General features: G+C 43.0%; 1 protein-coding gene across 9 annotated transcripts in view; it reads right to left on the bottom strand.

Annotated features, from left to right (window-relative positions):
• PRRC2C (proline rich coiled-coil 2C) overlaps positions 1-27200 on the bottom strand; it is a 69003-nt gene that overhangs the window by 32692 nt on the left and 9111 nt on the right. For 6 of the 9 annotated variants that reach the window (XM_066192062.1, XM_066192067.1, XM_066192065.1 and 3 more), the window contains exons 2-16: positions 20475-20638; positions 19176-19353; positions 15874-15980; positions 12659-12790; positions 10533-10711; positions 10067-10146; positions 9326-9459; positions 9157-9244; positions 8771-8912; positions 7742-7819; positions 6416-7031; positions 5448-5617; positions 4603-4849; positions 3318-3531; positions 336-2699 (exon numbers count right to left, since the gene is read on the bottom strand). In XM_066192062.1, coding sequence (XP_066048159.1) covers positions 336-2699; positions 3318-3531; positions 4603-4849; positions 5448-5617; positions 6416-7031; positions 7742-7819; positions 8771-8912; positions 9157-9244; positions 9326-9459; positions 10067-10146; positions 10533-10711; positions 12659-12790; positions 15874-15980; positions 19176-19353; positions 20475-20589 — 4844 coding nt within the window. In that variant the 5' untranslated portion in view covers positions 20590-20638. The remainder of the gene's footprint in view (positions 1-335; positions 2700-3317; positions 3532-4602; positions 4850-5447; positions 5618-6415; positions 7032-7741; positions 7820-8770; positions 8913-9156; positions 9245-9325; positions 9460-10066; positions 10147-10532; positions 10712-12658; positions 12791-15873; positions 15981-19175; positions 19354-20474; positions 20639-27200) is intronic. The other 3 variants (XM_066192068.1, XM_066192069.1, XM_066192060.1) reach the window with 1 other exon arrangement.

Below are 27200 nucleotides of genomic sequence, written 5' to 3' on the forward strand. Positions count from 1 at the left end.
ATGCAATGCAGCAATTTATATATTAACTGCAAAACTGCTCACATGAACATTTCTGCTTGCATCCAAATCTCGAGAAACATAGCTCAACTCAGAAACAGCACTGCAATTTCTTTTTAATTAGGCCTTTTTAGCACTGTGCATACAAGAACACTCCACCCTCAGCTTCAGATATGTATGTAAACAGAAAAAATAGGAAGTACAGAGCCACGGGCGCGTGTATCAGTGCCTTTTCTACCACTCTACGGATCTAAAGTAACTGCTTTTGGTTTCAAACCACAAGAGGACAACAGAAGACCGTTATCCTGTGTGCTTCCTCCCAGAGGCTGGGTACTCACCCTCTTTTTCCATTTCTGGGAGGAGGACCACTCCGCCTTTCACTCCGGGGCCCTGAGAAATTCCTCCCTGGCTTAGCCGGCCCGTTGTTGCCACGTCGGTTCTGACGGTCTATTCCAGGCCGCTGGCTGGAGAAGCTTCTCTTGGCTATTTCCCTTTTTGGAGCTCCAGCGTTTTCTCCTGCCTTTGCAGCAACCTGTGCTGCTGCATCTGCCGTCTTCTTCTCATCCCTTTCCCGCCTCTCATTGAAGTCGCTGCTTTCCGAGGCTGTTTCCCACTCTTCGTTTGCCTGGTCTGAAGAATTCTGGTTGGACAAGTCTGGTGTCTTACTTCCTGACACATCTAGAGCAGGGTTGGAGGGCTCATTAACTGCATTATTAACTGTGGCACTCGTCGTGGAGCTGGTCACCACCTCACTGATCTTAGATGCGGCCTCTCTCTCTTTTAGGCGCCTGAAGCGTGGTGGCTTATCCTGCCTTGGAGGCCGGGCAGGCCTCTGTCTTCGTGGCCTCTCTCTGTTTGGATCAAACTTTCTCTCAAATTTTGGAGGTCTTTTATCAATTGGTATAGGACCATAATGCTCATTTCTTCTTGGAGGCTCCCCATCTTCTGGTTTAATGATCTCTGTTTGCCTGGGGTTCCACTGATTGTCCCTGTAGGCTGGTCTCCTTATTGTGGATGGACGTGGAGGACGACCCCCGGGATCCCTGCCACCACGTCTATACATTCCCCCTCGGCCTCGTCTAGAAGGCTCTCCTTTAGGAAGAAATCCTGGTTTGGGCTTGTTCTCATAATCTCTGATGTATGTTTTTTCTAGGGATCTGTTGTCTACTCTGATATTGTTCTCAGGTTTGAACGACAGGGGCTTTGGAGGCTTCTTGCCATCAGCTCTTTCCTCTCTTTTCGGGTGCTTGCCCTTGATGATGCTGTCTTTGTCTGAGAGCAAAGTGTCACTTGCGCTCTCATGCACTTCGCTGTCAGAATCTGTCTCCGAGCCATGCTGGCGCCGCCGCTTCGGGATTACTTCAAAGTCAGAACTCTCACTACGAGTTTCACTCTCTTCTCTTTGCCTAACAGGCCCTGAAGGCACATGCTCTGACCTGGGCTTAGGATCTCTGTAGTGTGGGTACTCTCTATTATGGCCTCTGCTGCCCCGACCTCGTCCTCCGTAAGAACCCCTGTAGCTACGGCCCCTAGAATAATATTCGCCACGACCTCTGCCTCGGTATCCCTGCTCCGGGAACCAGTCCCTATCCCTGGCCTCCTTCCAGTATGTCCTAGGTGGTAAGCCAGGCTCTCTTTTTACTGGCCTGGTTTCTAGGCGTGGTTTCTCCACCACCTCCTTGCTCACCACCTTCTCAGCCTGCTTGTCCTCCTTGCCAGCGGGCGCGGGGGGCTGCGCGTGGGGCGGGGGCTGAGCGGCCGGCGGGGCGGCCGGGGGCTGTGGGATGGCCGGGGGCAGCTGGGCGGTGGCTGGCTGGGCAGCTGGGAGCTGCTGCTGGACTGCAGGGGCAGGGGGCTGCACCACAGCTTTCGCTGCTGCCTCGGGCTGACCGCTCTCCTGGCTTGCTGGAGCTGGGGCAGCGTCCTGGGTTATCTTCTTAGCCAGAGGAGCGCTGCTGGAGGCGGATCTCTCGGGCTCAGCCTGAGACGGTGGCACCTGAGGCGCTTCCTTCTTGTCACTTTTTTCAGGCTTGCCTGGTTTTTCACTAGCTGCCTTTTCTCCTTCCTTCTCCTTCCTCTGCTCGCGCTCTTCTCTCTGTTCACGCTCTTCCTTCATATCCCTAAGCACAGGTTTCTTAATGGGACCCGATCTTCGCACTGGTCTGTCGCCACCTTCGTCTCGCCTGCCATAACCTGGCCTAGGACCCCACCTTGTTTCAGACTTAGGTTTGAAAGTTTTCTCAGGTTTTGGTCCTTCTGATGTTCTGTTAGTGATCAAAATTTCTTTTTTCGGTTTAATCTCAAGTCTCTCAATTGTCTCCTTTGTCTCAATAGGTCTGTTACTTAACTTAGGGATATTTGCTGCTGTTTCACTCCTCTGGTCTTCTGATTTTAGAGAGTGACTTGAACCATGGGAAATGCTTCTCTTTAATGAAGAGTGACTTTCCCCCACAGGCACCAATTCTTCTGGAGAACTACGTGTAACCTTCTCACTTGCTCCTTCAAAATTAACTGCTGTGTTAGATGTGTCAGTTTGGAGAGGTTGTACATCTTCCAAAGGCCTGCTAGGGAACTTCTGTACCTCCACCTCTCCCGATTCTCTGAAAAATTCCGTCTTTGGATGAGAGTCCAACTGGTTGTGTTCTACAGGATACGCACTGGCAGGGACAGCAACTCGTTCTTGCTCCAAGTGTGTCTCAGACCTAAGCAGAAAGCAATTAAGAGTATTAGCATGTGGGGAAAAAATTTATTGATATATCATTACTCAAATCAGGCAATTTTCTATTAAGGATCCATGTCAGCTCTAGAAGTAATAGGAAATAATTTTTAACGGAGTCACCAACTACTATGCAGATGGCAGCAGAGCAAAAAGAATCTCTGAATACTTCTAAGAAGCAGAGGAAAATCCTGACCATTCACCACGAAGCAAAAGCCAAAAAGGACTTTAGCTTTATACCACTTGTACTTAACACGTCGCTTTTGAAACAAACACACATCGGACCAAAGTTCTCTAAAACAGGGAGAACTGACAGCAAATGGAGAACAGAGAACACTGTAGGAATGCTCTACAAAACCACAAATTCAAAATATCCTGGCAATCACCATTCATCTAGGCTAATGATCCTAAACAAGGAGTAAATTGTCTTTCTAGACCCAGCTACACAACAGGCACGTCTTCTGTTTTGTGCAACAGCACCAAGCACTCTGCATCCCCCAGTCGCAACTCTTACTATCAAGTTTTGTGTGAAGCTACAACCCAGTCAGTCAAAACCGTATTTTGCAGCCTGCGTGACTTGGAGAGTGGCACAACTGAGGCTTACCTCAAATCATCAGGCTCTTCTAAGACCTTGGGAGGAGAACTGGACTGCTGAGACTCTGCATGGGGGTAGGGGTCTGAGCCCCACATCATGCGTGGCTCTGACAGAGGCACGCTGTGCTCCCTTGCAGAGCGGGCCATGTGCTCAAACGAATCTGAACCAGCTGCTGAGCCCTCCAGCTGCTCTCTTCTCATCAGTGGTTTGGGAGGCATAATTCCTGTGGCAGAGTGAAGTCCAACAATTGAAACAAATGCAACAGTAGCAAAGAAACTGACCTCAATACAAATAAAGCCTATCAGGAGCTACTCTCTCTCCTCCAACCTCCTTCCCATTTGATTGTCTGTGTTGAAACCAAACGTCTATTTCCTGCCAGCTGACTTCAGATTGAGGAAATCACACTCAATACTTGTATTCCTACGTCCCAACAAAAGGAAAAAGCTGTCTGCTTTCACTATGGGGAGTACCAGGCCTGTGGACCTGTAAACCCATGGATGAAGTTTCTGCTGTAACATCTGAATGTCAAAAGGCAAGATGAGTGTACACACACAGGCAGTTTTTTTATACTCTATTACTCCAGCTTTTTCCTTTGTAACATTTCACAGAAATTTTGTAGTTTTCACTACCCTTGCTTAGCCTGCTGTTTTCTCCGTTCATTCCTTGCACCCACTGAGGGTACCCTTTTCCCTTGGTCTTGGGCAGCTGGGCAGGTATCTCCATTACATGACATGACACGACACGACAGACTTCTATTATTTACACCCAACAGCTTTCCTAACTGCAAATCAGATAATTTTATCAGATCAGGCCATTCCACAAATTAAAAAGGACATTCTAGGGTCAAGAATCTGAAACCACCAATTCATTAAGACTCTGGAGCTGTTAATATGTAATGTAAAAATACCAAAGTTTCATGGGATTTTTTAGGAAGCAATGTAGTGCCAAGTGCTAAAATACAACAAAACACAAATGGTAAACACACTTTTTCTCAGTTCAACCTAACTCTTGCCAGCTTTCTTCTGTAACAAAGGCAGGCTTACGCTGACATTCTCAATCATCTTAACCATCACACTCACATGCCGGCAGTGTGGCAGCTGGGATTTTACTTTATAGCAAAGGTATTCATTCTCACAGGACTACAATTTCAGTCACATATGACTACAATTTGTATTGTCTCAAACAATAAAATAATTCAGATTTCTCTTAAAAACCCACCCAATTCACTAAACACAACACAGTTAAGGAAAGACTTGTATTTCAAAACCCAGCCAAAAACTGTTTCCAGGTTTACCTGGATGAATAGGAGGCATATCCATGGCAGGTCTTCCCGACATCATCCGCGGGTCCATGTAGGATTGCATCATGAGCCAGCGGGGGTCAAAGCCCATGGAAGCCAAATGCTGGGGATGGGGCTGCATGGGCTGGTAAAGGGGTCTGTGCTGGGGTGGTGGGACAGGGCCACTCGAGGGCTGGGAGGGAGCAGACTGTGGAAGGACACCTTGCTGCTGTTGCTGCCACTGCTGCTGTTTCATTTGCTCCTGCAGATCAAAAACCAGTATTTCAGAACTTTTTGATAAGATGGAGACTTGAGCACAGCTCTAATAACCCCTGGAAACAACAAGGACAATTATCTCCAGGACTGTAAGTATTCGGAAAGTTCATTGTAAACATGCATCAGGATGAGCTAGGAAGAAAGGGAGAAAACCAGACCGGACAATTTAAAATAGCTGCAGCTTAACTGGTGTGCAGCTGAGACACAGTACAACCCATGCTTCGTGTATGTCATTAATGCAAAGTGCTCCTCAGACCACAGGACTCAGGCTTAACTGTGAGTGCGACACCCTTTTAGGAAAAGCTGCAGAAATAATCAATCATCAGACTTCAGGTTCCACAGGCAAGCTCAGGGCAACACCAGTGTGGGCCTGTTTTAAAGCCTCTCTTGCTTCTGCTCACTTACAGACCTTGCAAGTGACAAGAAGTGTTTCACGCAGAGAAATTCCTGCCAATACCATTTTCTAGAAACTGGAAACTAAAAATTCAGGATTTCTCAAACTCCTACAGTCACCTTCTTCTTCAGAATGAGGCAGAATACAGCATTCTTTAAATCAGTCTCTGTTTAATGAACTGGTTTATTACCTGCTGCCTCTGAAATCTTGGTGGTAGTGACTTCTGGAACTGCTTAGAATAGCCCGAGGAAACAGCAGGACGAGGTTGAGATCCTGAGTCTGGCTCATTCTCATGAGTCACTTGTGAAACCTCTTTCTCATTCCGACCACTGTCTTGTCTAGTAAAGACTGCTTGATCTTCTGAAAAAAACCCAAAAACCCATCTATGTGAGACAACAGTCAATAGTAAACCCGACAATTTTACCAGAATGTCAGCTAAAGAATGTTCTAAAATGCCTGCCTTCACTAACTTCACAGTCTCAGTTTCCAAAGCCAGTAAAGGCACAAGGAGTCAAGGACAACCCCTCAAAAGAGAACAACTGTTGTTAATACACCTCTGGTTTTTTTCAAACTTAAATACATTGGGAAATCAACCACTGGCATTTTGCTGGCAGCTATTACGTGATTTAAGCTGTGCTGTATCAATGACACCAGACTGCATTTGGATCAACTTTTTTTCACGAACTAAGGTTTGGTTTTATAATCAATTTTATCCATTTAGATATAATATAACCTTATAAACCTATAGTCTAACAGTCTTCTCGTGGCATTCAGGTTTCAGTACAAAAAATGCACATTTAAATGGGTGCCCTTTGTGTCTACTACTTGCTGAAAGAACAAAACAGCTGAAATAATTTGCACTGCCTTTTAAGCAACATGGGTAGCTGACCCTTCTTAGGGAAGAGAAGAAAGCCTGCTTTTCTTTCTGTATTCCTCAAAGCCCAGCCTAAATCACAGAAGCCATTTTCCCCCCTAATCTTTTGATGAGCTGGGCAAACAGGATTAGCTCAAAGGACAGTTATCAACTGTAATGCGCCAGGAAAATAATTGGTCTAGATGCATGAGGTTAATTAGGTATGCAAATGAGACTTCTAGACAACAGCTATGCTCTGTGACTCAGCTTGAAGAAGGACAACTCCCACTTGTGTGCAAGCATACCTTTTTCTTCCTTGCTAGTCTTGGTTTCACTTTCTTGTTTTTCTACTACAGGTGTTGCCACAGGTTCTACAGGCTCAGGAACCTCATGCGCCGGTTTCTCCTCTTCTTTCTCTTTCTCATTCTCCTTCTCTTCTTTCTCCACCTCTTTTTCTTTCTCTTTCTCCACTTCTTGTTCTTTTGCCTTCTCCAGTTTTTCTTTTTCTTCTTTTTCCTTCTCCTTCTCCCTTTCCCTCTCTTTCTCCTTTTCCTTTTCCCTCTCTTTTTCTCGCTCCCTCTCCCGCTCCCTCTCCTTTTCCCTCTCCCGCTCCCGTTCTCTCTCCCTTTCTCTTTCCCTTTCCCTCTCCCTTTCTCTCTCTTTCAGAGGGTCTTCCCGGGAGGGTTTTGTCATGCAGCCAAATTTCTCGTTTAACCGTTTGAGCTTTTCAGCACAAGCTGCTTTTCGCTGCTCTTCCATTCTCCTCTCCTCCTCTTCTCGCCGTTTACGGGCTCGCTCCACCGCAGCCGAGATCTCTGACTGCTGTCTTCTCCTCTGCTTCCAAATTTCATCTTCATCTGGTACTGGTTTAGGGGGAAAGGGTCCCTGCCTCCCCATCTGGCGATCAGGGGGAGGAGGGTGCTGCAAGGAGAAAATCATGTTGAACACGTGTTACATAAGCAGCCAGCTGAAATTCTACATTTTAACTATTTGTCAACACACGTGTATCTGCATGTCATCTTAAAAAGCAAGACTTGGAAGAAAAAAAGCCAGCCTCCACCTTCCTGATCTGGTTCAGATTCTCACAACCTGAGCCCAGAAAGGAGAGGTAGAGAATCACTTGGGCTCACATCAGCACTCTTCCCCATCACCATCAAGGCCAAGTGACAGCAAACATCAAACATATTTTAGACTGGGTTACAGGCTGCTCTAAATCTCAGACAAAAGTCCCCCAAGGAGTCAAGAAATTTCAAGGTAGCTCAGGATAAGAGAGATTTTAGTTCACATTTCATTTGGAACTTCATCTCCTCATCTGTCTTGGCAGCCATCCCTCCAGCACTGTTCCCATGCTCCTGTCCTCTCCAGTTCCCATGGACTGGGTAACCAAAAGCTCTTGAAATTCTTGTGCATTTCACATGGCACTTACAAGAACAGGCAACTTTACACAACGGCAGCATGGCTGTGTTGGGGTCCCACTCCTACCAGCCCCAGGTACTACAATCGTTTTACTTGTTAAAGGAAAGCTTTATCATTACGTGAAGCATATTTTCACTTTTCTTGGTCTAAATCTCTCCACCACAGCGTTAAAGAATTTAACTCCAGGAAATAAGGACAATCTTAATCTTTCTTACCGGTGGTAGAATAGATTTTGGAGGAAGAGCAGGGCCACCTCTTTCATGTACAGAAGGCTGTGGTGGACCTCGATCCTGCTGGATCAAACACAGTACCAGGGTTAAGCAAGCTTCTAACCACAGCCAAGCTGATAGATTTTAGATTTAGTGTTCCCTACTGCATTAAGATACTACACCTGATAAGGCATCAGCACTCAAGACAAAGGCAAAAGCACTTTCACTTTTATGGACTGAGAGCTGAACAATTTAAGTTTATGTTCCTGCAACATTTTTCCTTAGATTCAATGTAGCATCAAACCTTAAAGAACAATGTGATCTTTAATACAGAGAGAAAGTGCAACTAAAACCAATTCCAGATTTCCCATCTTCACTATTACTGGTGTCAAGAGAAAATATTTCTGGGAAATTTTCAAAACCAACAGTAGCTTTTCCTGAGGGGGACAAGAGAAAAAAAAAAAAAAAAAAGGCTGTAGCAGGCATAAATTGAGGTGGATGGCAATATTCCTCTACTAAAGTAAACCAAAAATGCCTGAGCTGATGAATTCTACATGGTCTGTATAAAATCCATTAGCATGAGAAGTGAACTCACTTCACAGCTAAGCTGCACTGCACAAAGTGGACCACGACACTAAAAAAATCCACACACCCATGAAAAATGTGTGGGCTATTTATCTACTAGAAAAACCTGATAAACACCCAGAATGGCTTCATTCAGTTCCAGGGAAGGACAGACAAGAGTACTGAGTCTGTCAGCTGAGCCCCAGTGCCTGATTCAAGAGCTCTCACCCCTCGGGGTGTGGGGCAGGACACACTACAGAAAGCCATGCTATTTTTGTGCTGCGACCAGAGGCAGCTAAGTTGTCTGAGCAGCACCTGATCAGCTAGCACAGCTCAGATAATGCTTTCAGCAGCTAATGCTTCCCCTCATGTTCATAACCTTAATTGACCTGACAGTCTGGAAAGACACCTGAGTCAGAGCTCTCCTGACAAGGCTGTTGCCACAGGAACTGAAGAGAAGAGCACACAAACCTGATCAAGCTGAGAGCCTTTGCTGTAAGACCCTTTGGCTGCTGCTGTGGAAACCTGGGTGGCAGACTTGGCATTTGTCTGTTCTTCTGTTTCCTTCTGGCCATCAGGACTCTGGGAATCTTTTGATGGTGTTTGCTCATCACTACGCGCAAAGAAATAAGAAAAACAGAATGCGTACTCCACACAGGTATTTGGGGATTTATCTCCCAGCCTCAGTGTTTCTTAGTCAGGATAATTTCTACTCCACACCCAGTTGACTGGAGTCTGCCAGCAGTTATGCAATTGAATACAGTATTAAATTACTGGAATAAGTACTTGCACTCCACTTAATCTTTCCAAAATCCAGTTAAGTGACATTTCACATCTAATTGGAAACACCAACTCACCCACTTTCCTTCTCTTTCTGACTGCTTCCTTGCTCATCATCATCACTGAAATTCAACTGCTCAGTGTAATCCACTTCACTCTGAGCACCTGATGCGGAAACAAACGTTCAATTAATCTTTCAGAAACATTCAGCATACAAATAACAGACCATTAATCTGCTGTTCTTACCTGCCCAGCCCTCGTCGGCCTCAGCATCTAGATTATCAAATTTATCAAGCTCTTTGAGTTCACTAGCACTAAGAATGGATGGGCGTTCAATAGGTTCTGAGCACCACGAGGGTGGGCCTCTTCCCCTTGGGCCTCTAGAAAATGAAAGAAACAAAAGCCACTGTCATTACTTATGCACAAATGACAGAGAAAAGGTCAACTTGTATGACCACAACTTCAAATACACAGCACTGTTGTTTCAAGAACAGTGAACCCTCATCTACATGCGTGACTAGCAGAATTCAAATAATTACTCTTCCATGTGCACAGCTATCTTTCACTATGGAAAAACACACACAGAAGTGCAAAACTAGTTTTTTAATGCTTTAGAGATCTGCTTTAATTGAGAAGCATCAAAGTTGAGAACTCGACTACTTTCACTGTAACAACGGCGAAGTCCTTTTATAGGCAAAACACTGGTTTAAGTTTCAAAGATGTTCCTGCAAGTGACTCCTGCTCTTCACAACCATGAACTTGAGGCGTATGTAAAATTGCCTCAAGTTTTGCAGTTGAGTTCTCAAACTCCAGACAATCCACAGCTCTGCTCCACACAAGCAAAACTTAGGAGACTAATCAGTGTCAGTTCTTATGCAGTGTATAATCACCATTGAGATAGTCAGTGCAAATGATTTCTTTTTTTTTTAAATTAAGTCACATAGTTCATACCCAGACAAAAACCACCACCACTTGTAGGTTTCTTACCTGCTAGGCTCAGAATTAGGAAATCTTGTTGGACCTTGCATGGAGGGAGGATATGCCATTCTGGGATACTGATTAAACATCTAAAAAGGGATTAAAAACAGGAGCCATCCATTAAGAAGCATCACTGCATTAAGAACACTGAGACCATTAAAGGAAGTAATGGAAATAAAGCAAGACTCCACTCAAAACAGTTTGCTTAATATCACAAGTGGGTGACATCAAGTCTCCAAGGGGAAGTGACTGGAAGTGTTAATCAGCTCCTGACAAGTTCCTGTAACAAGTTCTCCCCTACAAACTCCATGCAGCAACAGGTAGCCACAACCTGTGAGGAGCTGGGTTTCAACCCTGCCCTTCCAGCAGAACTGACAAGAATTCCAGGGATGGGAGAGAAAGGGGCGTAAGAAAATCCCACTAGCCAAAACCCAACCCCTGCTGCTTAAAAACCGTTCATGCAGCCATCACTCACGTAAGGGGGCATCATTGCTCTGTACTGGGATGAGATGGGTGGCTGCTGCTGGCCATTCAGCTTGGGCTGAGGGACCTGTGGCAACCGCACATCCCTCTTGTCTCCCGCCTTCTGGCCGTCATTTTGTTCTGCTGGTGTAGCGCTGCCATCTTCTTGTCCCAGAGCCTTAGCTTCTTGATCTGTTGGAGAACCAGGAGAGTTATTCTTATTACCCACATCCCTCCAACCAGTATTATCTGCATGGACAGAATCAGCACAAAAAAAGCCAGGAACAGACTTCAAATTGCAGATTTCCAGCCGGGGAGGCTGAAGAACAGGTTGTTCCCACGCAGTCCCTGGTGACACAGTAGACACATGTTCCTATCTGCTACTGAAACAAGCAGGGGCTACTGAGAATCAACAGAAGCTGATTCTTGATCCTCTTCAGCCCTAGGTCCAGCTGTGTCCCTGAACAGTCAGCTAAATTTATGGACTGCTCTAGTTGTCCCATTCTACCGTCCAAAACACAGTGCAATTTAGGAAGGATACTGATTATAGCACAAGAAAAAACTGACTTAGCTGTGCTAAGTGGGCCACTGTTGAAGATCCTGTCAAGGCAAAGATCAAGGTTCCTAAGCAGCAAAGGCCTACCAGGAAATTCTCAAGCAGCTCGAAAAGAACGTTAATGCACAGGTATGTGTCCAAATGAAGACAGGGATAGTGTGGTTAGCATCTCTGCCTGATAAGGACGGAATAGAAGTGAAAAGGGCTGTACTTCTGGTGTGAATGTCTAGCAAACTGTCAAGTAAAAATCAGGGATTTTATTGACTTATCATTTGTGCCAGGCAATCCATTCTTTTAGGAGCTTCTGCCTGCAGAGCATGGGTTAAGACAAGAAAACCCACCAGAGTAAACTTAGCAGCAGCGCTCAGATCAATGGAGACCAACAAAAATTCAGAGACACACTGTAAATAATGCTCCTTTAGGGACACAAACCCTTCAAGCAGTGTTAAAACTCTGCTCCTAAGTATCCATTACAGTTCTTGCACTTATCTGTGCTGGGAAGCACAGCTGCTAAAGGGGGACGACTTGCCAAGTTCATTTAGCTTTCTGCTGTCACACAGGAAAGAAGGGCTTAATATAGCACGTACAGTGCTGACCAAAACTGTAACTGCCTGCAGGAGGCTGAACAGACACGTAGCTGCTCTCATTTGGTGCTGGACTACTCTCCCATTTCCTGACAATTTATTCTTTAGATCAAAATCAAGAGAAGACATGAACAGGCACGAGGCCTTGGTCTGCAGGACGTGACAAACAAAACAAGGAAAATCAAGGCCTGTAACAAGGAAAGGAGTTCCAGATTCCCTGAGAGCCCAAGCCCTCTAAAGTGCTTATCCCTGGCACAAGACAGCGGCAGCCACAGCGCAGGACAGGACCTCTAGTCCATCAAACCTCATCAAAACCAAACTTTTGAGGGAGAAAGGAATCTTGTTTTTCACTGGTAACAAGCACAATCCCAAATACCTTCCCATTAAAGGGAGCTGGGGAAGAAATAAACATTTCTTTGCTGCGAGATGTAAACCCAGCGCTGCTGTGGTTGTTTTCACCAGATGTAATCCCCCACTGCAGACACTGATCCAGCTGCTCAGAGCACTGCATCCAGGAGCTGAAGATGCCAATGCCTTTCAAGGCACAACTCACTCTTTTGGCATCCTGTACACTGAATTTCCTCTTCAGGAACTTTCAGGCTCACTCTTACACGAGTACTAACCAGTTAAGCCCAGCCCTGACCACCAGTTGTGTAAGTAGTTAATTCCAGGAGAGCTCTTTAAAGAGGTATCTCACCTGCTGTGACATCAGCAGCTGAAGTAAAAAAAATGCCAGTACCGTGCAACTAACAAATGTTCCTCAGAGCACAACAACAGTACTGAGCAGACTGGGAATATGGGGAGTGACAGGATTAAACACACTATTTTCCACACACCAGGAACACAGCAAAACAGATTAAAGGCCCCAGTAACCGTTTCTTCAGTGTAGGAGCGTGATGACTGAAACAACATATTCATCAATTTCTTTTGTACAGGGCACAAGCAGTAAGTTCCACACAAACCAATCCATTTCCACAACAATTTGTAGCTCACACTTACTCTGTGGTCGTAGGTTGGCTCCTGATCCATCTTCAGGTGCATCCTTATCTTTGCCCGACTTTTCCTGATCCCCAGCTGCCGGCAGACTGGGGAATTCTTGCTGGAAATAACTATTGATTGGAATAGGTGGACCTACACAGCAAGATATTGACATCAGATCTCCATTTAAAAACATCACTGCATTAAGTACACTGAGACCATTAAAGGAAGTAATGGAAATAAAGCAAGACTCTTCACTCAAGACAGTTTGCTTGACTTGCTACAGTCAAAACAGTTCAGAAAGCAACAGAAGCCTGATCATCCTTTACAAGTGAACATTAAAGCTTTAAAAGAAAGTTAAACATTTAAATGTTATAGCCACAGTCATTCACTGGCAATATGAAGGACTCACATTTGCTACCAAAGTTGTTAAATTTACTAGACCAAGTATCACAGATGTTGAGGCTTAGAAAGATCCAGAAGTAAAAATCCAGAGCAACAATTGACAACGGAACAAGACTTAACCCAGGGAGTACCTGGAGTTCCTCAGCTCTGTAAACACTCTTCCCTACTCCTTCCAGACAAAGATTTCCTTCTTTATACTCTAGAACTATAGTCCACCCCAAATGGGCAACTAAGTAATTGCAAACACTTTTACTATTAAATACGGTTCTAGTTAGGAATCTCTGGGACTTTAAAAGGCCACAGCTTTTACATTAGGAGAATAGTATCAGAACAACATTCTTTGATTTCTAAAATCCTTGACATCATATTCAAGATTGGAATTTAAGACTTCTGTTGTACAAGGTATGAAGCCACATATATAGGGCTGTCTTCCTTGTTAGAAGTTTTTGTTGGCATCTGCTTTGCACCAATTTCCTCCCCATACAAATAATGTAGAGCGACCCATCCGATCAGCAGCATTCCTGTGCCAAATAACCAATAATCTGACTGAGTGGGGATTTCTATTCCAACAGCCTGAATACCAGCCTGCTCCTGTACCTGTCTCTACTACTGACCACTGTAAGGGATGTGGCATTAGGCTACATGGATTATGAGAGAGGGCAAACTCACTAACAGTGTCCAAAACCTCCCAATCCCAACGATGGGCTTTTTTAAACAACTAGAAAAACTTCTGTTCTCTCCGATCTCTTGACAGAATCATTCACAAAGATAAAATGCAGCTCGGTGGTCTTTTATTTGGTTGTTTGGGTTTTTTTTTAAGAGTTAAACACAGGATAATTCCTTACTCTGCGCTCTGTAAAGGCATGTCAGCAAACACCAGTATATATCCCTGTGCCTACAAATTTCCTTGAACTCTTTCAACTTTCAGTCTGTCTTCACATACTACGGATCACACTAATTTGTTTTTTCTTAAAGGACACTGGACTGTTGCTGTTCCCAAGAAGCTACACCCAAAGACTGGCTCAATGGGAAAGAAAACCTGTCCCACGAACCGGATGACCAACCAGGCAAGGGAGCCCCTTCTGAGATCCTGTGGCCTGCAACATTCATGAGTTTTATGAATCTGGAAAAAAGCTTTCTGCTCAGGTCTACACAGTGAACAACAATGCTTTAATAGCAAAGAAACAGCACCACAGATCTCCTTGACTGTGTTTAAGCTACAAACCTGGAACAGCCAGACTGGCAGCCAGCAGTTCAGAAAGAAGTTAAAAAATTCGAGGATACTTTGGCAGTAATTTACTCCAACTTTTAGCTGATAAAATACACACTGCTGTTACATTTCATAGGTCTTTCCCTTCTCCATGGCCACCAAGAGGATCAGAGAAAGGTTTAGCCTTGCCTCACTCAAGTTTTGCAAGAGGAAGAGGCTGAGTGACTGCCGGAACACTCACGAGGCAGCTGGAGAAACTGCAAGTTCTGAGAGGCAACTGCAGCTCAGCAAAGCAGGAGCACAACAGGTGGATCCTGAGTTTCAAACCCAGGACAGCAAGCAGCTGCTGCCAATTCCCATCCAGTGCTGCTGCTTGAAACAGCAAACCCAGTGCTGCATTAATTGAATGAAATGAGGGTGCCATCTGGGCTTGGCACACAAGCTGCCATGGTAACTATGAAATAATTAGCTAAATGCATTTTGAAGCTACTGAGGCGAATCACTATTTCCTGTGTCATGGAGATGATCTTATCAGCTTCTGCAGAAGGCTGCTATGCAGATCACTTTGCATCAGTGTTTTTTTCAGTATTTTTTAATTCCACAGAAATCCTATAAAAGCTTGAAGGAGAAAAGTTTCTAGATTTCACAGCAGAACACTGAACATTAAGCAGCAAGAAATGGAGAATCTAGAATTGTCACTTCTAATTCTTAGTGTAAAAAAAGGTCCAAAACATTAGATATGTTAACAAACTCCATACAATATCTAAAAAATTACCTCCATGCTATTAATATTTTATTGTTTTAAGATCCCTATTCAGGAAAGAACTCAATTGTTCAACTGGGAAGCCTAAACTCCATTTTATAGCCATGGAAAGCTCACAAATCTCAAACTTAAGGAATATAACACACTGCAAGTTATTTATCATAATGGAGACACAGGAATTTTAAATGATCTCTCATTCTACAAGCATTTAAAAAAATCTGTTGAAGATTTAGTTCTGATCTTACATCTGTAATGAAAACACTCCAGCTAAGAGTCCCACTGGTGGAAACGATTTTCCATCCTTTCATCCAATTATTTTAAATAACCCTCAAAACACAGCTTTAGTGTTTTTCCCAGAAAGAAAACTACTTAAACACTATCACTTTGATACTAAAATTACCAAGGAATTTAGAAAATGAAGGGAAAATTATTGCTGTTTCACATGTTTAAACAGAAGCAAAACTACACACAGTTTACACAAAATGATCCAGAACTATGATCAGAATGACCACCGTTTACAGCTCTCCTTCCCATGCCAATATTGTTTGTACTATAAGAACTGATTATGATTTGCCCTCCTCACCACAGCCACACTGAAGATTTTACGCTGCTGCCACCACTTCGCTGTCAATTCAAAACAGGTGACTACACCGACCTTGTAAAAGTTGGTCAGACCTGCTGATAAATCCAGTGACTGGGGATGGGCTCATTTCCCAGCCTGGAATGTTGCTTCCACAACTTTCCCCAGTCCCAACTGGCCTGGCCAAGCCACAAGGGACTGCTGAGCGTGGGGGTCTCTCCCAGCAGAGCCCCAGCCTGATACCCAGTGCAGAACCCTCCTCCCTGAGCAGCACTCACCGTCTTGTCCCCCTGGTTTGGTGTTGGCCCAGGATTTGGCAACAGGAGCAGCTTCTGGAGGAGCAGGAACAGCAGGTTTTGGCTGTGTCTGCGGCACGTCTGGCTGTCTGGAATTAGAGGAAAAGCACTTGTGAATAGAAGAGGGTGAGCACAGAATATGATTGTCAGGATGGCTACTGCAAACGAGGGAATAAAATAAGGGAGCTGTGCAGATGAAGAACCAATAACTACTCTTCCTCAGAAAAGGCGTTTTCTTACATAAAAAGAGTTGTTATAGTAACAGTTAAAAATGGAATAAATTAGCCAATTATTTCAAGATTCCATTTCCCAAAGAGGAGAGGAATGAAAATGGCTGGGCAAAAAATGCAGCCAGGCATGAACTGAATTACAGCTTTCAAAGAAGCGTATTGGACAATCAAAGAAACAATCCATCCAAGGGAATAATTTCGATTAATGTCCTCTTGCCTCAGGAGTTAACAGAGGAAAGCACTTCAAGACCACCATGAACTCAGAGAAAGGCAAATTCACGTCAGGAGTTACCAAATAAACTGATAAGGAAAGCTAAAGACATCATGAAAAAACTCTATAGGTACCGTGAACTGGAGCCCAGAACCTTAAGTCTTAAGAAATGGTCTCAGTCTCACCATCTTAACAACGAAGAGGGACAAGCACTCTTTTTGTCCAGTGTAAAAACCCCAGATACAAGCCCTTTCTAGTCTGCAGATTCAGTCACATTGTTCAATAAAGGCTATTTCTGAATCGACACATTCAGGTAACTTAAGACTCAAAGCACTCTTGTCTAAAACCAACTAAGACAACCCTCCAGCTCCTTAGTAGGAACTTTTGATAAAACAGGAACTATGGGGCAAATCCTGTAGTCTAGAAACACTTTATTAGACCAGTGGAAAGAGAAGCAGTGTGGTACCATGTCACTTAACTGACAAGAAACAACTGTAAATACTTCAAGTAGATCCTAAAATGATCCTAAATTTCTGAGGACTACCACTAAGAAATCAGTTCCATTTGGGTTCTGCAGTGACCAACCCAAAACACTACACAGGACTCAGAACACACAGGGAACCAAGTAGCATTAAAAAGATCACTGCTGGGCAGAAACACACAAGCTTCTCACAGGGATAACTAAATGCAGTTTTCATGATCCAAGAGAATATTACAATCTAGAAAAAAAACCCAATCCAGTTCTCATTTTTTTCTTGTATTTTCTTACAGCTGCACATTTTCTAAGCAGGCTTTGAGGAATTTATGACTTACACAGCTGTACTTTGTGACACAAGGGAAACAAGGAACCAGACTGTTAAAGAAACTACTCCTTGCATTTCTCCTGTTTCAAATACAAGCCCATTTAGAATTTTAGTTATCCAAGCACTGCCCTGCAAATATGGATGAGGGAAAGAATTCAGCTGAATTAATCAAATCAATACACAACAGCCTGTACTATCCAAGAAAGAGACTGAGGCAATACCCACAGAATGAGTGACAACTCGAGAAAGCAGCAAAGTAATTAATTTTCAAAATTACAGGGAACAACACATTCATGTGAACTCCAATGCAATGATACAAGAGAAAAGGCATTAAACGAAAGCAAACTGTTATCAAGATGCAACCTTTATCTGCAACACTTTTGAGAGAAACAATAAAACACCTCACATGTAAACAACAGCATTTCAAGCACACTGAAATATCACAAACACAGCAGCAGTCAAATAAACGATCTTAAGATCAGAGCAAACACATCAGATGGCCCAAATGCAGGAGAAATTAATTTCCTCATGGCCTGGGCATACACACCTGATCCTGGGAACAAATCTCTCCTCCACTAGTTTTACTTACATGTGGACTCTCAGGCCTTTATCAGAGTAATAAATACGAGAATAAAAACAACTTCCAGTTGCAGATAAGGGACAGCTACTTATTTGTTTGTACACAGAACATCAGCTACTTCAAACACATGCCCATGGAAAAGCCTTCGTCAAACAAGTTTCCAGCTCAACACAGATTTAACAGGGCAAAGTGGTAAGTGACCTTGAAGGACAGGGGGATGTTGTTGAAGTACCAAACAAAACACACAGGGCAGAAAACTGTGAAGCTGCAGTTCCAAAAGCTTATAATAAAAGGCTGAACACAACACTATATTCCTGAAGTCTAAGAGCTTCTTAGAGATGTCAAAAATTGGTATTCAAATGTAAGAACATCTACAAGGTAAAATAAAGAGAGAGAAGGATGGGGAAGGAAACCTTTAAACCTCATATTCTGCTTTTACAAGCACTAGCAATATACAACCACTGTCCCTAAATTCCAGTGTTCCTCAGAACAACTTGTATGAAAAGAATTAACACTTAAACCTTGCCTGTACTTATGCAGTGAGAATCACATCCCGTTTTAAGCTTACATGGCAAGAAAGAACTGCTTTAAAATACTTTCCAATTCGTTTCAGTTTCTATCTAGTTTCTCCCTGTGCAGGGCCAGGAGTTGGACTTGATGGCCCTGATGGATCTCTTCCAACTAAGCATATCCTGTGGTTCTATGATCCTGTTTTCTTGAGCTATACAAATGTGAAACAAATCTAGCACACGAAACTGCACTGAGCATGGGAAATTTGTATCATACAAAGTATACCAACAGTGCATCAACACTGCCATAACTTCTGTCTTGTTTAAATCACATATTGGAGGAGTCTGGAACAACAGTGCAGAGCTTAATATTAAAAAAAACCCTGAAAGTCTGTAGAATTTATGGCATTCTAGCCAAAAAAAATTGAAGTACAAATATTAAGGGGTATGCAGAGGGTTTAAACAAACGTATGCAAACCAAGAATTTTTGAATTTTCCCTACCATACATCACCACAAGCATAATTAAGCAGATTTTTGCATACTCTCATGAACTCCACAAGCTATACTCTGATTTTCCTGCTGTGTTCCTTGGGGTTTCAAGAGAATTTTATTTAAGGTGATGACACTGATCTTACAAAAACGCGCTGTAGTATTTCCTGTCAGTAGACATCAAAACTTACATGTTCAAAGAAATATTCTTCCCCTCATACGGAATTTATAAGCAGACCTTCTTCAACTGAAATGTGAGGAGGGTTTTTTTTTTAACTATCCCTCTACTAGCAAGATTCTCCCTCACAAAAAATTAACAGTGGTGCTATTTCCTCTCAGGTAGCTACCTCGAGGACACTCCAGTGTAGCCAATTTCTTCCCAGGCACTGCCAATCCCAAGTTTTGGGCAAACCTGAGAGAAATGGCCCAGCAAATCAAGCCAGAGCTCAGGGCTCACTTACTTCTCCTCCTCGTGCTGTTCTTGTTTCGAAGCCCATCCTGTGCCGTCTTTAGGCACAATGTTCACATTGGGGTCGTTGCCTTTGTTCTCTGCTTTGAGGCTGGGCAGATTAGCTGGGGGAGGCATCCTCCTGGAAATAGCAACTTTTCCAAGACTCTGCAATCCATGGCGTGCGGCAACTGCGGGCCAGAACAGAAAGCACAAGTAAACTACTCTGTTGGGGCAGAGCTATGTGAAAACGTTTGGTAAGACAGAAAAACTTCAGTGCGTTAGTCATTAAAAATTTAAAATGCTTCAGAATTTAATATTTAAAAAAAAGGGAACTGAAAACACTTGGTTTGGGAAAACCTGAGTACTTTTTGAGTGGTGAGTCATTATGGTTAGTCTGTTCCAGAGATGTAAAAGGATATATGGCCCCACCTTCGTACACAACATTCAGTGACAGAAAGCTAAAGAAGTCATTTACAAAATGATGTTAATGTCAAGTGTTATTCTCTTGCTCTTCTGGAGCTTAATGTACATTGATGACTCCAGGAATACTACCCCCATGGGTCCAGTCCAGGTTCTTTTTTGCTGCAAATTTCAGCTGGCAGATGCTGCCCTTGCAAAAACATTCCTACAAATTGTATTTACTCCAGACCACAAGTGCAAAGCTAATGCACCCCACAGGACATTCAACCTACCAAGTAACCAACCCAGGGAACAAGCACAAGTAAGCTGTACCACAATAAACAGCTCAGTTTCTACGCTGAAACATAATATTGTGGCAAACTTTAACAAGCTTGGGCACACTTTTTCTCTTTCACACACAATTTAGGCAACTTTGTCAAATTCAAAACCTTCAGAATATCATTTCCCCCTGACTCTCCATTCAGTGACTCATGAAAAAGCAGGCTCGCAGTCACCTCATTTGAAATACCAGTCTAAGTTTTATCCAGTGTCTGTCCAAAAATCAAAGTCCCTGAGCTGGAAGTGAGCACTGCCTTTTCCTTAATTAAACACTACCAGCGTGGTAAATGTTAATGCAGTACAATGCACAGCTGGGGAATGGCACGTCTTTATTTACCCACATCCTACTTCCCACTAGACTGCAAATGCTGTCTCTGAACTGACATTCCTGTTTACAGCTAAGCAGAAACTCTAATGAATGCTGCCTTCCACAATCCTTCCACTTCCCTCCTGCACGAAGCAGTTATGAAAAATCTTGCTGTGGTTAAGTGCTCATATACTCTGCACTCTTAATTAGCACTGCAGTAATGATGAAACTGAAAGAATGCAACTCTAAAGAGAGCTTACTCACCTGTGGTTTTCTGAGTTTCCAGTGACTTTCCCTTGTAGGTATTAAACAGACTGAGTGTTGCATACTTCGTTTTTCCATCCTTTGCTTTTGTACTCTGGCCTGACTTTTCCGACATTTCGCTGGAAACTCATCGAGTCTGGTACCTCCTGTTCACTCCTCAAAATCTGCTCGTACAGAAAAACAACAGAGAAATAAAGCAATTTGAATAGAAGCCAACACTTAAGTCAGAGTTCACAGGGCAGAAGTGGACAGCATATTTAACACCATTAGCACTGTTTCATTTAAGCATTCTGTAGGATGTCAAGGAACGCATTAACTCCAGAAACCTTGTCCTTATGTAACACCAGGAATTTTGACGTATTTGTCTCATCAGGAGGGTCAGCATTTAATTAACATCAAACACTGCTAAAGCGGTAAATACTATCATGATTTCAGTAGAAAATGAATAATAAAATCCCAAACCCCACAAACACACAGAATTTCCACCAGCAGCTCTTTCCCCACAGGGGAAGCTCAATGACCTAACCCACTCCTGAAGCCAAGTACTGAGACACAATTAACAGTCACTGCAGTACAGTATTTCTGGAATTTGTTTCTTTTTTTCCCCAATTAAAGCCATCATGAACACAGCAGCCAGAGACACTAACTACACAGAGTAAGAATATTTTGTTTGTCAAAACCAGAGCACAGCACGCTCAGATGGGGGAGAGTGAGAATTCCTTAAACCAAGAGTTACACTATTCCTCCTGCAGCAGTAAATTACAGGGTTGTTGGAGCAGGTCATTCCTCCCCTCCTTCCTTCCCCCAGAATAACAGGCCATGAGAAAAAGTACCCAGTAATTAACTGTGATACTTCTCTAGCAGTTCTTGGAAGGAACTTGCAGAGTTGCTGCTCATCACCAGGCAGGAACACAAGTGAGCATTCACTCAAACAGAACATTATTATACAAGTTGATCTCTCTTACCAGTCAAAAATCCTGCTACCCTCTTTACAACAACAATTCTTTATCCATTTCTATATGAATTCCAGAAGAGTTATATATGCTCAAAGACTTGTGTTTCATTCTAAAAGCGGGCAGCAAGAAGCAAGAGATTCTGCTCAAACCCTTCAGTGATCAAACTCCCAAGTCAAACTCAGAGCTGCAGATCTTCAAAGGGAACTTGATTCACATGCAAGGTACTCATGGATTCAGAAGAATCTGCAAGGACAAGCAGTCTAAAGACTAAAGCACTTACTTGGTCATGACAGACATTTAGTAATGTCAAAAGACCATGGAAATTTCATTTATACAGGCATGACGACACTCCCATCCTTTTCTGCCTTCTACCTCAATTTACAAGCCATGACTGAAAAGCTGTTAAGATGGCAAATAACCTTGGGATGGTTCAGCTTCAGCGTAACTTGGGCCAGAAGCTGCCCCATGACAATCCATGCAGACTGCTGCAAAGGGGACAGTCTCCAGCCTTGTATGGGACCACATACATGGCCAAGAAATATACTCTCCCCTCAGAAAAAGACAGCAACTCCCAGATTCTTCTTCCAGATTAGTCAGCACTTGGCTATTTCAACAGCAAGCGTTGCACCAACAGTTACTGTATGTGTCATCCAAAAATATGAAATGCAGGATGGGAGCAGGGTGAACCCAGCCCACCGAGCAAAACAGAGCCGGGCTGAAAATTACAACTCTGCGTGAGCTGTTTGCACTTGAAAGAGTGTGTGAACACGGTGACTGTGGTGAGGGACCTGATACAGTTACAGGCTGACCTGAAAGCTGGTTTGCCACCCTGTGCTCCTGGCAGTTACTGCCCAGTACCCTCTCTGATGCTCCAGGATGATTGTGGCGGACTCCTTACGATAAATAAGAGGCTGGGAACGGAGAGGAACAGAAAAGTCGAAGGGACAGAGTTTGCCAGGTTCTTTCACAGGTATTTTACCTTATGGCAAACTGAGTCTCCTTATAGAAGAAAAGGCCAAAGCAGAGCCTCATGTCTGATCTAGACTCAGCCTGATAAACGAGTCTGCCTGGATTCAGGTCTCCAGACAGGCTGAAAGCAGTAGTCTGGCCATGAATAACACTGATGGGCAAAGCCTGACATGTCCAATTGCAAATAATACTGGGGCAGCCTGGAGAGTGAATGGTTGCTTGAAATCTGCTCAGATGATAACTCCAAAGATAAGCCTGACTAAACTCAAGCATCAGACTGGGTAGGTTTTTTCCTGTCAAGGTATTTGAGTAGTGAGCTTTGGCTTCCAGTGAAACCTTGCAGCCTCAGTGTAGCTTTTTGGATAGATGAGGGATAGCCTAGCAGCCAAGTCTGTGGCAGGAGTCTGGATCATGTATTTTTGGTAAGGAGTTCCCCACAATCATCCTGGAGCATCAGAAGGTAGTGGGCAGTAACTACCAGGAGCACAGGGTGGCAAACTGGCTTTCTGGTGAGTCTATAACTGTATCAAGTCACACTTTCAAGTGCAAACAACTCATCCAGAGTTTTGATTTCTGGCCCAAGACTCATCCCAGCCAAGGAGTTTGTAAACAAGAAGTAGCTTCACAATGGTGAATAATCTAGATTCTGGCAAACAAAACAATCAAAAAAAAAAAAAAAGACGACTTGGGTAATTTTTTACACCCAAAATTCTCAACAGCAGCAAAGCCCCAAGACAGGCAAACAGAGCAGAAAGCAGTTTGAGGGCGGTTTAAGATAATCTTTTGTCATTTTCCAAAGCCTGCACCTCTGGTAGAGACGAAACATGCAAAATCTTAATCACAACACTCTTCTTCACAGAGCAACACAGATTTCATACCTCAGCAGACCTTCACTGTAACAACCACTCCTTCTAGAACATTTGACAGCTTCAAGAACAGAGGACAGTGAACATGTTCTCCAAATATACTTTTTTATGTTTAGTTTATAAATATTAGTCTGCTCATTACAACTGAGCTCTATGCCATTTATACTACTAGAATTCATATGGTTTGACAAGTTTTCCCCAATTCACACTAAATAGAAAAATAAACTGAATGTCTTACAATTATTTAAAATGCACATTCCCCAGTAACCTGACTTGCACAAAACAAGTAACTTCAATTAGGCAGGTCAATACATTCAGCAATATACAATACATTTATTTAAGTACATTGAGACCTGATACTGGTTGCCAAAGTAGATATTCTTACAAAATTAGACTTTATACCTGAGCACTGGAATCCCTCCCTCTGCACAGAACCACCTGAGGTGTTTCAACACAGGACACATTTAACCTGTGCATACAACACACAGGTGAGCGCTTTCCTCCCCAGGTGATTCCCAATTTGCCCAGCATTTCCATATTTTCTTATCACAGGCAAATTCTTGCAAGTGAAGCGCTGCTGCGCACTGGGTTCAGGCTGCGTGCTGTAACACGAGGCAGCTGTGTGCACCTCTGAAAACACACACAAGATGTCAGAAGCACTTTCCAAGCTAAGTAAGCACCATGACAGCCAAGAGAAGGACAGGAACGGCACAAGCCATAATGGCACTTGGCAGGGTTCACTGCACTATTAAGAAATTTAAGCATGTCAGCTGTTCATTCTGAGTAATTACAGTTATATTATGCACAGCTATGGAGAGCACAATGCTCCCAAAATTCTGGAGCAAACATTTACCTTTCAAGCTGCTCTGCAACGTTATTAAGTTAACTGAACTTCATTGCTGCTTGAAGATTTCATGTTAAAAGTTATTACTGTAATTTCTGTACCAGACTATTTTTTCAGACTACAACTGGTTGACTTATTTAGACCCTCCAAGGAACTCAGAAGTTTGTGTACAGAAAATAGCACACAAAGTAGCTGCCACAAATTCTAAATATCTTAGTCTCTGTTAAGGAACATTTACTTGTACCCTCTTAGACATTTAGAGCTGGTACAAGAACAAACTGAATGCAGTGGATTCCAGACTGCAAAAACATGTTTTTAACAGCAAAACCCCAGCAAACAAAACCCCACACATATCACACAGGCCTCATCCACTAAATTCCTAGCTCTCCTGATCTTTCAGAACTCACCTCTATGACTTGTTTAGAATTTAGTGATACAATTTATTACACTTGTAAACTTTGCATAGCGTTCCATTAGGGCCAAGTGCAGCCCCAAAAAGGTGTCACCTCTGCTTCAGAAAAGTTTCACTTTAAGATAAAAATATTACATATTTTGAGGTCACTTTTGAGGACCGAGTGGTAAGAAGTGTAAAACATTTAACAACTTAACTTCTAAATTCTTGTCAGACCAGATGACAAACTCTCTCGATCCGTATTTTACACACTGCATGTTTAAACCCCTACCTGGACAAAAAACGTTTGATTTTTAGTGTAAGGTGTCAAGAGACTTCTCCAGTAGTGTAACAAGCTTTAATACAGTCCTCTCATCTTAACCCCCCACCCCACACCTCTTCAGCCCACAAGCACTCCATCAGAGCAGGGAACCTGCACAGGAGTTTCCCAGGATTCTGAAGTCTTAAAACATTAAAAAAACTGGAATAACTCTCACAATTCCTCCCCAATGCAGCAAAGATATCTAGTCCCTGTCACCTCTAGTCCAGGGGCTGTGTTCTGGCCAAATCTGGAGAAAGATGCACTGGAATGACTCAAGGCAAAGAGCACCATTCAAGACCAAACCAGATGAAGATTTGAATTCTTAGTGCCTCAATGCCCATCTGTGAAGTGGGAAACGTCACAAAAAATACTACATGATAGCTTATTCATAACTGGGACACATTCACACCTCTCCCAAAACAGAAACCAATCCAGAAAGAATTTTCATACGCTATTTTAAGCACACTAAAAGTAGTTAAAGGGTAAAAACCATCATATACGAATCTGTTATTTGCATCCAGCCATAACTTCACTTTTCTAAGAATAGCTTTGTTTCTGGGACACTGAACAATGTGGTTCTGGTAATTTCTGAAACCAAACACAACTACAGAAAAAAAAAAAAGAAATTAAACTTTTTTTACCACATATTCCATTGGTTTTAGAGGCAGATACCCCCAAATCAGTGTTAGTATTCAAAAAAAAAAAAAGTCAGACAGAAAGCTTGCATTTCAACTCTTAAGTCTGACATATTTAGATTCAAGAACTGAAGAAATTGCCCACTACTGCAAAACCTAAGCATAATCTCCAGCTAGATACTAATTTTTGAAAAACAACTGTGTGAGAAAAGAGACCAATTTAAATCAATTTCAGAACTGGAATGCCAATTTAAAACAAAGAAACAGAGGACACTGGAGTCAAAGTACTTGGAAGCCAAGAAAGCCATTTTGGTGCTTTTTGTAGCCCATTCACAAGGAATCCTATTATTTTAAAAGGCTTCACTCCAGAGTACTGTGCAATTACTGAATACATGGGGTTTGGATGTGGTTTTGTACGGAGAAGGTTGCACACAAATAAAAAAATGGAATTACAATTAAACATTCTGACTTCACTTCTCTCACATGGATGTTTACAAACAACACGCATCAACAGTCTCTTCTTGACAGCCTTATACTTCCAACTCGGGGACCAACATTTTTAGCCCAGTTTTTATTTACAGAAACATAACAACAAAACAAATAAACAAAAGTTTTGGCCATTTGTCCCACTAATAAGAATTCTTGAGAACTTCAGCAGTACCAGTTTAATATGACAGAAAAAAACAAGCTTGGAGAACCTTTGGTAACACTTGGGTAGCAAAGAGGTCCCTGTCAAATTTAAGTATCAGATACAGCCTCTCAAACCAGGATTTCCCTTCCCTCCAAGAGCCACTTGCAGCAAGGGTCATCAGCAGATTGCTGCTAAGCAGCCTGAAAACTGCAGGGAAACTCTGGGGACTCCAAGCTTGTTTTTCATGTACCTCCATCACAGCTCTGTGACCTACAAGAAGAGAAGCTCTTCAAACCTTCGAAGAGTTCTTGGGTAGATCTCAGTACAATTCATTCTTCAACAAGACCTAAATGAATTTTATTTCCTTAGGAAGTCTCACTAATACACTTTTCCATCTCTAGATTTTGAGCTCATTGGTTTCCAGCACAGCTTGAAAGAGGGTACAAAGCACTGACTGCATGGACTCTATAAAATCCATGGAGATTGGCAGCCAAGTAGGACAAGAAAACCCTTTAATCACCATTTCTTCTGTACCCATCACCTCAGTGGGAGAACTGTAGGATGGGCATGATCTACAGGAGTTAATAGCCACCAAACGGAAAAAAAAAAATCAGAATTAGTTTGGCTCTTCAGAACCAAGATACTCCATCCTGAGACAAAGCTGTGGCAAAGCAGGCTTTGCTAGCTCAGTCATCTTTCAAATAACTCCTCTTTAAAGCCAAAGAAAATCTTTCCAAAACAGTACCAAAACGGACTATGTCAAGAAAACACACCATGAGACAGGACAGACATTTTAGGGCATTATCCCCACAGACGCATCTATAAAAAAGGAGCTTGTGGATACCAGAAACGAGCATCCACAAGTATGTCTGCATCAATTCTAACAGACATCCAGCAACAGTTGAAACAGAGCTACTAAGTTGAGCAATGAAAAACAACCCAAATTAGCCACCCCCCAAAAAACACTACTCAGAAACTAACCCCACCAGAAACTCTATGATACTTTGAACCAGCAATCTATGGAGCAAGCAAATCTGCTGCCTTAGAAAGCCTGCAAGGCAGCTTGTTGAACTGATATTTGGGAGAAATACACATCACCTAAACCCTGGCTT

The sequence above is a fragment of the Chamaea fasciata genome, unplaced genomic scaffold (genome assembly GCF_029207755.1).
Source record: "Chamaea fasciata isolate MVZ Bird 193981 ecotype frontalis unplaced genomic scaffold, bChaFas1.0.hap1 SCAF_10, whole genome shotgun sequence".
In the NCBI taxonomy this organism is placed as follows: Eukaryota; Metazoa; Chordata; class Aves; order Passeriformes; family Sylviidae; genus Chamaea; species Chamaea fasciata.